The sequence below is a fragment of the Tachyglossus aculeatus genome, chromosome 1 (genome assembly GCF_015852505.1).
Source record: "Tachyglossus aculeatus isolate mTacAcu1 chromosome 1, mTacAcu1.pri, whole genome shotgun sequence".
Classification (NCBI taxonomy): domain Eukaryota; kingdom Metazoa; phylum Chordata; class Mammalia; order Monotremata; family Tachyglossidae; genus Tachyglossus; species Tachyglossus aculeatus.
In genome coordinates this window covers 28,600,849-28,614,400 of record NC_052066.1, presented here as the reverse complement: position 1 = coordinate 28,614,400, position 13,552 = coordinate 28,600,849, and the positions used below count along the sequence as shown (strand labels likewise).

General features: G+C 45.8%; 1 protein-coding gene across 1 annotated transcript in view; it reads right to left on the bottom strand.

Annotated features, from left to right (window-relative positions):
• The window catches only part of SLCO2A1 (solute carrier organic anion transporter family member 2A1), a 190,476-nt gene that overhangs the window by 85,883 nt on the left and 91,041 nt on the right, over nucleotides 1–13,552 (bottom strand). Inside the window, exon 2 of the mRNA XM_038746057.1 lies at nucleotides 6,772–6,909. Within this exon, the coding sequence (XP_038601985.1) occupies nucleotides 6,772–6,909 (138 nt within the window). The remainder of the gene's footprint in view (nucleotides 1–6,771; nucleotides 6,910–13,552) is intronic.

The window sequence follows — 13,552 nt, the reverse complement described above, 5'->3', positions numbered from 1 at the left end:
CTTTGCCAGTTGCCTGGTACATGACATTGGGCAAGTCACTTCACTTCCCTCCTCTCACAAAATGGGGATTCACTACCTGTTCTTAAATTGTTGAGCCCCTTGCAGGACAGGGACTGTAACCAAACTGATTAACTTATACTTAGCATTTAGAACTCCTATGAATCAATACCTTACTACAGCAGGAGAGTTTGTGTATGCTAATGAAGCTTAGAGTTATGCCACTAAGAGATATTCTCGCCTCAGTGTTACTGATAATGGAAAGGTCTGAGTCGAAGCTTCAGAAAGTTGATTCAAATGTGCTGGGCAGCCGTGGCACAGGAAAGAGTCAAGAGCAGTTGATCAAGTGATCAAAATGTTGAGCAAAGACAAGGTAGAGAATTAAAAGTTTTTACTACACAGAAGAAGTCAATGGTAAGCCTCTTCTGTACTCTTTACCAAGGAAACGCTAGGGAAAAGGAACCAGAGTCACTATGAACCAGAAATGACTCGATGACATCTAAGAAGAAGCACCTAGAACATATAGTAAGTACTTTAATAATGATAAATGATAATAATTATGGCATCTGTTAAGTGCTTACTATGTGCCAAGCACTATTCTAAACATTGGGATAGATGCAAGGTAATCAAGTTGGACACAGTCCCGGTCCTGCATGGGCTCACATTCTCAATCCCCTTTTTACAGATGAGGTAAATGAGGCCCAGAGAAGTTAAGTGACTAGCTCAAGATCACACAGCAGACAAATGGCGGAGTCAGGATTAGAACCCATGACCCCCAAGCAAAAGCTCTCGCATTCGATCAGTGGTATTTACTGAGTGCTTACTGTGGGCAGAGCACCATACTAAGCACTTGGAAAATGACAACACAACAAAATTAACAGACGGGTTCCCCACCCACAGGAATCTTACTGTCCTATTCAAGGTGTAAGCTTAGAATGCTTCACTGCTATGACCTCACCCTTCCCAACTGGGGAAACTAAGGCCCTGGGAGGTTAGGCATCTTGCTTTGAGACTTCTTGTGCATCAGCAGAGGAGCGAAGAATAAATCTCTAGCCTTTTGTTCTACTGTGTGCAGAGCACTGTACTAAGCTCTTGGAAAGGACAATTCAGCAACAAAGAGACAATCCCTGCCCAGCAACGGGCTCACAGTCTTCAGCCAGCCGACGCTTTAAGGGGGTTTTCTCCTGGAATCTCCCCTATGCACTGAGCATTGGAGGTATTTAAAACAAGCTTGAAGACATATAGAGTCACAAATTATCCCTTGCCCTTCCCAGTTGATTAACCAACTTGTACTTCCCAAGCGCTCAGTACAGTGCTCTGCACACAGTAAGCGCTCAATAAATACAATTGAATGAATGAATGAATCATCCATGAGTGTGTGCAGAGCACTGTACTGAGGACTTGGGAGAGTTCAAAAGTGCTAGAAAAAATGAGCCTGGCCCTGGAAGCCCTTAAGCCCAGCTGGGGAGACAGACAAATAAATGACACATGGAGGAAGTAATTGATTGGAGAAGGTACGTTCATGCAGGTGGCAGAAGTGTTTAGGGCTGAAGTGGCAGTTGGGGGGATATAAAGTGGGGAGAAAAAAAAAATCAATCAGTGGTATTAATTGAGCACCTTATTAAATGCTTGGGAGTGCACAAAACAAGAGGGTTGGGAGACACATTCCCTGCCACAAGCAGTTTACATCCAGGCAGTGGAGTGAAGGATGGACTGGAGAGGGAAGAGATTGGAGGCAGGGAGATTGACCAGGAGGCTAATGCAGTTGTTATGTGGTACATGCTGCTCTTCACCATTGGCTTTATAGCACTCAGTCAGTTCTCCCTCCTACAAAACCTCACAACAACCCAGCCCACACACTTCTGGAAATCAGAGGACCTGGATTCTCACCCCAGCTTCACCCCTTGTCTGCTGCATGACTTTGGGCAAGTCACTTCACTCTTCATCCAACGTAATTATCTTGTATATATACCTCAGAGCTTGGCACACAGTATGTGCTTGTACTTACAAAATACCATCAGATTATTATTAACTCAGGGTGCGGGCAGATTGGTTGGGGTTCGGAGTAGGACTCAAATAAAAAAAATAAGAAAAACCCAGTTAAGTCTTCAAATCACCTAAAGAGCGGCAGCAAGTCCCTGAGACACTGACACCATTGAGTGCAGGCAACCTGGAAGCAGACATAAAACAGGGAAGCATTCATTCATTCATTCAATCGTATTTATTGAGCACTTACTGTGTGCAGAGCACTGTACTAAGCGCTTGGGAAGTACAAGTTGGCAATAAATAGAGACAGTCCCTACCCAACAGTGGGCTCACAGTCTAGAAGGGGGATACAGAGAACAAAACAAAACAACAAAATGAAATAAATAGAATAAATATGTACAAATAAAATAAATAAATCAATAGAGTAATAAATACATACAAACATACATACATACATATATACAGGTGCTGTAGGGAGGGGAAGGAGGTAAGGTGGGGGGAGGGGGAGGAGGGGGAGAAGAAAGAGGGGGCTCAGTCTGGGAAGGCCTCCTGGAGGAGGTGAGCTCTCAATAGGGCCTTAAAGGGAGGAAGAGAGCTAGCTTGGCAGATGTGCGGAGGGAGGGCATTCCAGGCCCGGGGGAGAACGTGGGCCAGGGGTCGATGGAGGGACAGGCGAGAACGAGGCACGGTGAGGAGATTAGCGGCAGAGGAGCGGAGGGTGCGGGCTGGACTGTAGAAGGAGAGAAGGGAGGTGAGGTAGGAGGGGGTGAGGGGATGGACAGCCTTGAAGCCCAGGGTGAGGAATTTCTGCCTGATGTGTAGGTTGATTGGTAGCCACTGGAGATTTTTGAGGAGGGGAGTAACATGCCCAGAGCGTTTCTGGACAAAGACAATCCGGGCAGTGGCGTGAAGTATGGATTGAAGAGGGGAGAGACAGGAGGATGGGAGATCAGAGAGGAGGCTGATATAGTAATCCAGACGGGATAGGATGAGAGCTTGAATGAGCAGGGTAGCGGTTTGGATGGAGAGGGAAGGGAACTGTAATAAGCACTGGGATGAGTACAAGCAAATTGGGTTGGATGCAGTCCATGTCCCACATGGGACTCACAGTCTTAATCCCATTTTACAGATGAGGTAATTGAGGCATAGAGAAGTGAAGAAACATGCCCAAGGCCACACAGCTAAGTGGCAGAGGCATAACTAGACCCACGATCTTCTGACTCCCAGACCTGTCACTGATAGAGAAGGAACTGGGTTCTAATCCTGGCTCTGCCACTTCTCTGTTGGATGACCTTGAGCAAGTCGCTTCACTTCTCTGTGCCTCGGTTCCCTCATCTGTGAAATGGGGATTAAGACTGCGAGCCCCATATGGAACAGGGACTGTGTCCAATCTGATTAGCTTTGTACAGTGCCCTGCACATAGTAAGAACTTAATAAATAACCACAACAAAAAGAAAGAAAAAAAAAGGCATAGTCAGATGCTGAACCACAGTGGTGTGTGTGGCAGAGCCGGGAATCTAGCGCAGTCACTAGTGACTGGAACTTTATGGGGGTGGTAAGGGGACCCAGGGTGTCTTCCAGGAGGTTCTGACTCAGATCTGTGATCATGAGGGATGGCCGGATGGCCAGGCCCTCTTTTATCCGAGAAGGCAGGGCCGGGCAGCCGGTCATTAAGCCAGGGTCTGGGAACATTGCAGGTTTCACTGTTCCCTTCCCAGAGCAGCCCCCGAGGAGTGATCCATTCTCTTCCTCAACTGGGGGCCTGGGACATTTGGGATTGGGTTTGAGAGGCAGGTGGCCAGAGGATGTGAGCTGGTGAGATCAAGTAACAATAATAATAATGATGGTATTTGTTAAGCACTTACTATGTGTCAAGCACTGGGATAGGTACAAGGTAATCAGGTTGTCCCACGTGGGGCTCACAGCCCTAATCCCTATTTTACAGATGAGAGAACTGAGGTGCAGAGAAGTTAAGTGGCTTGCCCAAAATCACACAACAGACAAGGGGCACAGCAGGGATTAGAACCCATGTCCTCTGACTCCCAAACCCGGGCTCTTTCCAGTAAATCACGTTGCTTTTCTGCCTCCAATCTGGAGCACTTTTTTGGAGTCTGGGCCCCAAAGAGCCAGCCTCTGTAGAGTTTTATTCATTCATTCAATCTTATTTATTGAGCAGTTACTGTATGCAAAGGACTTCCCCAGTGCTTAATACAGTGTTTTGCACACAGTAAGCACTCAATAAATACAATTGAATGACTGTATTAAGTGATTGGGAGTATTATGTGATTGGGAGAGTACACTATAACAGTAAACAAACATTCCCTGCCCACAATGAGCCATGGGGACCCAAGTCTGTAGCATTCTCAGGGCTCTGGGAATCTGGCCACCCCTTGTCTTTCCACTGGCACTTGAACCCCCATAGTCTGCTTCTTCCTGTCATTTGCTGTCTCTTTTTTCTAGTGGCATTTTAAGCACTTATTATGTGCTAGGCACTGTACTAAGTTCTTGGGTGCCTACAAGCCAATCAGAGTGGACACAGTCCACAGGGGCTCACAGTTTTAATCCCCATTTTACAGATGAGCCGCAGATCTGTAAATTATTATTACTCTCATAATAGTGTAGGCCCAGAGAAGTTAAGTGACTTGCCTGAGGTCAGGCAGCTGACCAGGATTCATTCATATTTATTGAATGCTTACCGTATGCAGAGCTATATACTAAGTGCTTGGGAAATTACAATACAATAATAAACAGCAACATTCCCTACCCACAACGAGCTTCTAGTCTAGATGAGGGGAGACAGACATTGCAAATAAGTAAAATTACAGATATGTACATAAGTGCTGAGGGGCTGGGGTCGGGGGGAACAAAGGGAGCAAGTCAGGGCAATGCAGAATGGAGTGGGAGATGAGGAAAAGTGGGGCTTAGTTTGGGAAGGCCTCTTGGAGGAGATGTGCTTTCAATGAAGCACATCTCTAATATAGAGAAGCAGCGTGGCTCAGTGGAAAGAGCACGGGCTTTGGAGTCAGAAGTCATGGGTTCAAATTCCGGCTCTGCCAATTGTCAGATGTGTGACTTTGGGCAAGTCACTTCACTTCTCTGTGCTTCAGTTACCTCATCTGTAAAATGGGGTGAAGATTGTGAGCCCCCCGTGGGAAAACCTTATCACCTTGTAACCTCCCCAGTGCTTAGAACAGTGCTTTGCACATAGTAAGCACTTAATAAATGCCATTATTATTATTATTATGATTAAGGCTTTGAAGGTAGGGAGAGTGATTTTCAGATTTGAGGAGGGAGAGCATTTCAGGCCAGAGGCAGGATGTGAGGGAGGGATCGGTGGAGAGCCAGGTGAGACGGAGGCCCAGTGAGAAGGTTAGCACCACAGGAGCAAGGTGTGTGGGCGGGTTGTAGCAGGAGAGAAGAGAGGTGAGGTTGGAGGAGGCAAGGTGATGGAAGGCTTTAAAACCAATGGTGAGGAGTTTTTATTTGCTATGGAGGTGGATGGGCAACCACTGGAGTTTTTTGAGGAGCGGGGTGACATGTCCTGAACATTTTTATAGAAAAATGATCAAGACAGCAGAGTGAAATATGGATTAGAACCCAGGCCATTCTGACTCCCAAGCCTTCTCCCTACTCATCTCCCACTTTACCTCCTCCAGCCACTGAATTCCTGTGAAGGGAGGAGGGGGCCGTCTGGAAGACCTCAGGGAAAGGAGACTATGAGGAGACTCTGGGCTGGGCAGCTAAGGGAACCCAGGCAGAAGACCATTGCTGGGAAAGGGAGCACCAGGCATCTCTCCAGAGCCCTGCCCTCACTCTGAAGGGGCAATCAATCAATCAATTGTATTTATTGAGCGCTTACTGTGTGCAGAGCACTGTACTAAGCACTTGGGAAGTACAAGTTGGCAACATATAGAGACAGTCCCTACCCAACAGTGGGTTCACAGTCTAAAAGGGGGAGACAGAGAACAAAACCAAACATACTAACAAAATAAAATGAATAGAATAGATATGTACAAGTAAAATAAATAAATAAATAAAATAATAAATATATACAAACATATATACAAATATACAGGTGCTGTGGGGAAGGGAAGGAGGTAAGATGGGGCATGGAGGGGGGACGAGGGGGAGAGGAAGGAAGGGGCTCAGTCTGGGAAGGCCTCCTGGAGGAGGTGAGCTCTCAGTAGGGCCTTGAAGGGAGGAATAGAGCTAACTCGGCAGATGGGCAGAGGAAGGGCATTCCAGGCCCGGGGGATGACGTGGGCCGGGGGTCGATGACGGGACAGACAAGAGCGAGGCATGGTGAGGAGATTAGCGGCAGAGGAGCGGAGGGTGCGGGGTGGGCTGTAGAAGGAGAGAAGGGAGGGGAGGTAGGAGGGGGCGAGGTAATGGAGAGCCTTGAAGCCCAGGGTGAGGAGTTTCTGCCTGATGCGCAGATTGATTGGTAGCCACTGGAGGGGCAAAGTTTGAGGACCTGGCTAGGAGAAGCAGGAACTGATTCAGCACAACAGGATGTAAGAGATTGGCACCAAGTGGAATCGGTCTCCCTTCCGCCACCTCAAATGGCAACTTCCACCGGAGGAAAGTCGCTAGTGGTTTCCAGGTAGCCCTACCCTTTCTCCCCATCTCACATAGACCAGGGACTTTGGCAAAGAGACACAGCTGCCTCGTGGAAGAGAAGCACCCTCTCCTACCCCAACTCCAACCCTTGTGGCTTCCCATCTATTTGGTCCTTTGCCCTTTTCCCTCTCTTCTCCCCAGCAGCTGGTTGGCGTGACAGGCACTTACCTCATTCAAACTGGAGATGAAGCCTGAGGAAAAGCTGGAGAGGCCAAAGCGCTTCTCAATGGTGGTGAGGCTGCTTTTGAAGTAGGAGCTGTAGAGGAGCTGGCACAGCTGCAGGAGCCCGTGGCAGAGCACAAATATCTGCAGCAGGAAGACCCAAATGAAGCCATCATTCTCCAGGGTCAGCAGCCCACCCAAGGGTCTCACACCTGCCTCTACTTTTCCCACTCCTTTTAGCACCAATTGGATCCTCTCTGCAAAGTTCAGGGCCACTAGGACCCTCCAATCAATCAATTAACAGTATTTAGTGAGCATTTACTGTGAGCAGAACACTGTTTTAAATGTTTGGAAGAGTAATGATAATACCCGGGGTATTTGTTAAATGCTTATTATGTGCCAAACACTGTACTAAGCATTGGGTAGGTACAAGATAACCCCTTTGGTCCAGTAATCCTAAGGAGGTGAGGTTCAATCTCTGATGGACAGACCCACAGAAGGGCAGGAGCAGCATGGCATGTGGATAAAAGAAGGGCTTGGGAGTTAGAAGGACCTGGGTTCTAATTCCGCTTCTATCACAAGGTCTGTTGTGTGACCTTGGGGAAGTCACTCAACTTCTCTATGCCTCAATGATCTCATCTGTAAACTGGGGATAAGAGTATGAGCCCTTTGTGGGCCAGGGACAATGTATAACCTCATTAACTTGTATTTACCCCAGTGCTTGGCACAGAGTAAGTGCTTAACAAATACCATTATTCTATAATAATAATAATAATCAGGTCACATAATGGAGCTCACAGTCTAAGAGGGAGAATAGGGATTGAATCTCCATTTTGCAGATGAGGCACAGAGAGGTTAAGTGACTTCCCCAAGGTCACCCAACATGGAAGTGGAGGAGCTGAGATTAGAACCTAGGTTCCCTGGCTCCCAAGCCCGGGATCTTTTCACTAGGCCAAGATGCTTCTCAGTATAACCCAACTCCTCCGCTTGTCAGCTGTGTGACTTTGGGCAAGTCACTTAACTTCTTTGTGCCTCAGTTACCTCATCTGTAAAATGGGGATTAAGACTGTGAGCCCCCCGTGGGACAACCTGATCACCTTGTAACCTCCCCAGAGCTTAGAACAGTGCTTTGCACATAGTAAGCACTTAATAAATGCTATTATTATTATTATTATTATTATAACAGAGTTGGTAAACATGTTCCCTGCACTTTAGTTTAGAGACTAGTGGGGAAGACAGACATTAATATAAATAAATTATGGGTAGGTACATTAGTTCGGTGAGGTGAAAGTGTTTAAAGGGGACAGATCTAAGTGCATAGGTGAAGGAAGAGGGAGTAGAGGAAATGAGGGCCTAGTTAGGGAAGGACTCGCCTAGTTAGGGAAGGACTCAAGCTGGAAAGAGAGTGATAGGGAAGCTGAAAGAGGTAGGTTTGAGAGGAAAATTGATTAAATGTTTGGGAAATGTAGAAAAGCAACAGGACCTGGACAGGATCTCTAAGCACCTGCTTAGACTAAGTAGAGTTGGCAGAAGAAGCCCAGTATCAAACAAGAACCAGGTGGCCAAGACCTTTTGTACTCACCTATCAATCAATCAATCAGTGGTATTTATTGAAAACTTATGGTGGACACAGGGCAGGTCTCAGATGGATTTGCAGAGAACTTAAGCTAAGCAGCTCCCTCCTTGACAAGCATCTTAACATAGCACAGAGCAGAAAACTGATTTTTGAATTGAATTCCTAGTTTGGAAAGTAGAGAAATTGGCTAGGGTTGATGCACTCTTTGATGTGATGCTTCTTTTTAAAAAAAATGGCATATGTTTGGCACTTATTCTGTGCCAGGTACTGTACTAAGCATTGGGGTAGATAAAGGCTAATCAGGTTGGACACAGTCTATGTCCCACGTGGGGTTCCGTGGGGTTCACAGCCTTAATCCTCATTTTACAGAGGAAGTAACTAAGGCAAAGAATAGTGAATTGACTGGCCCAAGGTCACACAACAGTCGAGTTGCAGAGCCAGGATTAAAACCCAGGTCCTTCTGATTCCCAGGCCAGCTTCTAGCCATTAAGCCCCACTGCCTTCCCCTTCAGAGTAGGGAAGAGAGAAATCAGTAAGGTAAATTAACTTTAGAAAAAGAATTGGCCACTGTAATGGGGTACTTCCATAATGACTACTGTGAATTGTGAGCTCCTTGAGATCAGGGACTAGGCTCTTTCTTGAGATTTTTCTCCAGCACTTAGCATAGAGTTTTGCACATAGTAGGTGCTCAGTAAAAACAATAGATTAATTGAAAGGAAATCGGAAAGGCAAAGGGGTCTAAGAAAACTGTTTTCCGAAAAGACAGAACTGCAGGCTCTGGAACAAATGATTTTAGTGTATAAGGGAAAGGTAACAAGGTGCCAAGTTTTGATGAAGCCAAAAGTTTCCCGAGATTGAAGGACGGATGGGAAGCGGTGGAAATTAGGCAGAGCACAAAAGAGAAGTACAAGGAAATGGAAAAATGTCTAGGGATAAAATTAGAAAGGAAAAAGCAAGAGAAGAGATAAGAAGATAAAATTGGCATGAAGCAGAGAAGATAACAAAAGACATTCTTTCAGTTTATTAAATAAAAGAGGAAAACCAAGGAAGGCATTCCCACCCTACCGACGGCCAGGAAGGAAAGCTGATAAAAAATGTCAGGGTTGTGTTTTTCACTTCTGTCTTTACGAAAAAAGCAAAACCAAAGGAGGAGCAGCATGGCCTAGTGGAAAGAGCACGGGCCACAGAGGCAGAAGGACCTGGGTTCCAATACCAGCTCCGCTGCTTGTCTGATGTCAGTCCTCCCATGACCATACAGCTCCCTCCGGTTATCACCCCATCTCCCTCCTACCATTCCTGTCCAAAATCCCTGAGGGAGTTGTCTACACCCACTGTCTCAAATTCCTCTCTGCTTGGATGTCCTCCTGTCACCTCAAGCTTAATATGTTTAAAGCAGAATTCCTTATCTTCCCACCCAAATCCTGTCCTCCCCCTGACTTTCCCATCACTGTAGATGGCACCACCATCCTTCCTGTTTTTCAATCCTGTAAACTTGGCATTATCTTTGACTCCTCTATCTCATTTAGCCCACATATTCAATCCATCACTAAAACCTGTTAGTCCCACTTTAGCAGCATTGCTAAAATCCACCCTTTCCTCTCCATCTAAACTGTTACCACATTAATACAATCATTCATCCTATCCCTCCAGAATTACTGCACCAGCCTCTTTGCTGAACTCATTCACTGAATTGTATTTATTGAGCACATACTGTGGGCAGAGCACTGTACTAAGTGCTGGGGAAGTACAAGTTGGCAACATATAAAGATGGTCCCTACCCAACAACGGGCCTTTCCCCACTCCAGTCCCTACTTCACTCTGCTGCCCGGATCATTTTTCTACAAAAACATTCAGGACATGTCATCCCGCTCTACAAGGAACTCCAGTGGTTGCCCATCCACATTCATATAATAAAACAAAAACTCCTCACCATTGGCTTTAAAATACTCCACCACCTTGCCCCCTCCTAACTCACCTCACTTCTCTCCTATAACCCAGCCTGCACACTTTTCTCCTCTAGTGCTAACCTTCTCACTGTGCCTCAATCTCGTCTACCTCTGGTCTGGAACGCCCTCCCTCCTCAAATCCGAAAGACAATTTCTCTCCCCTGCTTCAAATCCTAAAGGCACAGCTCCTTTAAGAGGCTTTTCCAGACTAAGCTTCCCTTTCCTCTTCTCCCTTTCCCTACTGCATTGCTCTGATTCCCTCTTTTTGTTCCCCCCCGCCCCGCCCGCCCCACAGCACTCATGTACATATCTGTAATTTATTTATTTGCATTGCTGTCTGTCTCCCCCACATCTAGACTGTAAGCTCACTGTGGGCAGGGAATGTGTCTGTTGTTGTACTCTTCCAAGTGGTTAGTACAGTGCTCTTCACACAGTGAGCACTCAATAACTATGATTGAATGAATGAATGACTATGACCTTGGGCAAGTCATTTAACTTCTCTATGACTCAGTTACTTCATCTGCAAAATGGAGATTAAGATTTTAATCTATTTGTTCTGACGATTTTGACACCTGTCTACATGTTTTGTTTTGTTGTCCATCTCCCCCTTTTAGACTGTGAGCCCATTGTTGGGTAGGGACCGTTTCTATATGTTGGCGACTTGTACTTCCCAAGCGCTTAGTACAGTGCTCTGCACACAGTAAGCGCTCAATAAATATGATTGAATGAATGAATGAATAAGATTGTGAATCCCACTATGGGACATGGACTCTGTGCAACCTGATTAGTTTGTCTCTAGCCCAGCGCTTAGTACAGTCCCTGGTACATAGTAAGCACTAACAAATACTATGAAAAAGTGAGCAAACAAACATAAACTTGAGTGCAAGAAACAGCTAGGTGGAATCGTAATTGAGCTGGAGGGTTGAAAAGTCAAACAATTAGAAAGGAAATGGTTAAATAGCACAGACTTGTGGGTAGGGCCGGGGACTCGAGGCAGGAGACCTGGGTTCTAGGCCCAACTCTATCACTGGCCTTCTGTGTGACTGGGACAAAGTCACTCAACCTCTCTGTGCTTCAGTTTCCTCAACTGTAAAATGGGGATAAGACTGAGCTCCATGGAGGAAAGGGACTGTATTCATTCAATCGTATTTATTGAGCACTTACTGTGTGCAGAGCACTGCACTAAGTGCTTAAGAAGAAAAATAATTTATTAAGCGCTTACTATGTGCAAAGCACTGTTCTAAGCGCTGGGGAGGTTACAAGGTGATCAGGCTGTCCCACGGGGAGCTCACAGTCTTAATCCCCATTTTCCAGATGAGGTAACTGAGGCCCAGAGAAGTGAAGTGACTTGCCCAAAGTCACACAGCTGACAAGTGGTGGAGCCGGGATTTGAACCCATGACCTCTGACTCCAAAGCCCGGGCTCTTTCATTCATTCAATCATATTTATTGAGCACTTACTGTGTGCAGAGCACTGTACTAAGCGCTTGGGAAGTACAAGTTGGCAACATATAGAGACGGTCCCTACCCAACAGCGGGCTCACAGTCTAGAAGGGGGAGACAGACAACAAAACAAAACATATTAACAAAATAAAATAAATAGAATAAATATGTAGAAATAAAATAAATAAATAGAGTAATAAATACATACAAACATATATACATATATACAGGTGCTGTGGGGAGGGGAAGGAGGTAAGGCTGGGGGGATGGGGAGTACTTCCCAGGCGCTTAGTACCTGATCTGATAACCTACATCTACCCTAGCACTTAGCACAGTCAGCACTTAATAAATACCAAAATTACTATTATTGAAATACTGGATTTACTTGACTGAGCAGAAGCCAGGGACATTAGTATTAATGGTATTAATAATAATAATAGATAACTGTGGAATTGAATAATAATAATAATAATAACAATGGTACTTGTTAAGCATCTATGTTGGGCCAAGCACTGTTCTAAGCACTGGGGTAGATACAAGTTAATCAGGTTGGGAACAGTCCCTGTACCACATGGGGCTTACGCTCTTATCCCCATTTTACAGATGAGGTTTTTTTCAGCGCTATGTGTCAAGCACTGTGTTAAGCACTGGAGTAGATACAAGATTACTATTATCATATTTGTTAAGTGCTTACCATATACCTACCATATGTAGGTATGGATACTGTTAAGCACTGGAGTAGGTACAGGATTATCATTATTATTATTGTTGTATTTGTTAAGTGCTTACCACATGGCAAGCATTGTACTAAGCACTGAGGTAGAAACAAGATATTCAGTTTAGAAACACTTTCTGTCCCACATGGAGTTCACAGTTTGAGAGAGGACATGAATTTGAAAGTGTGTAAGGACTGTGAGCTCACTGTGGGAGGGGAATTTGTCCATTTGTTGCCATATTGTACTCCCCCAAGCACTCAGTGCAGTCCTTGGCACACAGTAAGCGCTCAGTAAGTACAACTGAATGAATGAACGACAGGGAGAATGATACTGAAAGCTTTCAGCCATCATTTCTGAGAATGTGTGGGAGACGGGAGAAGTCCTCGATGTCGAGAAAAGAGCAAACGCTTTCTCTTTCCGAAGGGGAGATCCTGATATTTCCAAACTCATTAGATGAACGTCAGACCCTGGGAAGAAGCTAGAAGAAGTAGGCAAACCATCTGTTAGCAACCACCAGAAGGAGAAAAGGTACTAAGCCACATTCAGCTCAATTCTGGAAGGAACAAATGGTTCCAGCATGGTTTCATCCTTTTCCATCACTTTGGAGAAGACATCTGGCCTAGATGAAAGAGCACAGGACTGGGGGTCGGGATGACTAGGTTCTAATCCCGGCTCTGCCACTTGTCTCCTTGGCAATTTGCCGCCTTGTCTCATGATGATGATGGCATTTATTAAGCGCTTACTATGTGCAAAGCACTTTTCTAAGCGCTGGTGAGGTTACAAGGTGATCAGGTTGTCCCACGTGGGGCTCACAGTCTCAATCCCCATTTTACAGATGAGGCAATTGAGGCCCAGAGAAGTTAAGTGACTTGCCCAAAGTCACACAGCTGACAATTGGCGGAGCCGGGGTTTGAACCCATGACCTCTGACTCCAAAGCCCGGGCTCTTCTCCACTGAGCCACGCTGCTTCTCATGCCATGTGACATTGTGTGGATGCCTGTCTGAACCCCAAGTCTTAGAATTTTTCTCCGGGGGGACCCCAAATCCCTCCACCTTTGCTCCAGAGCCCCTGCATTCCCCCTCAAGGACCTCATGCACATCAGTATC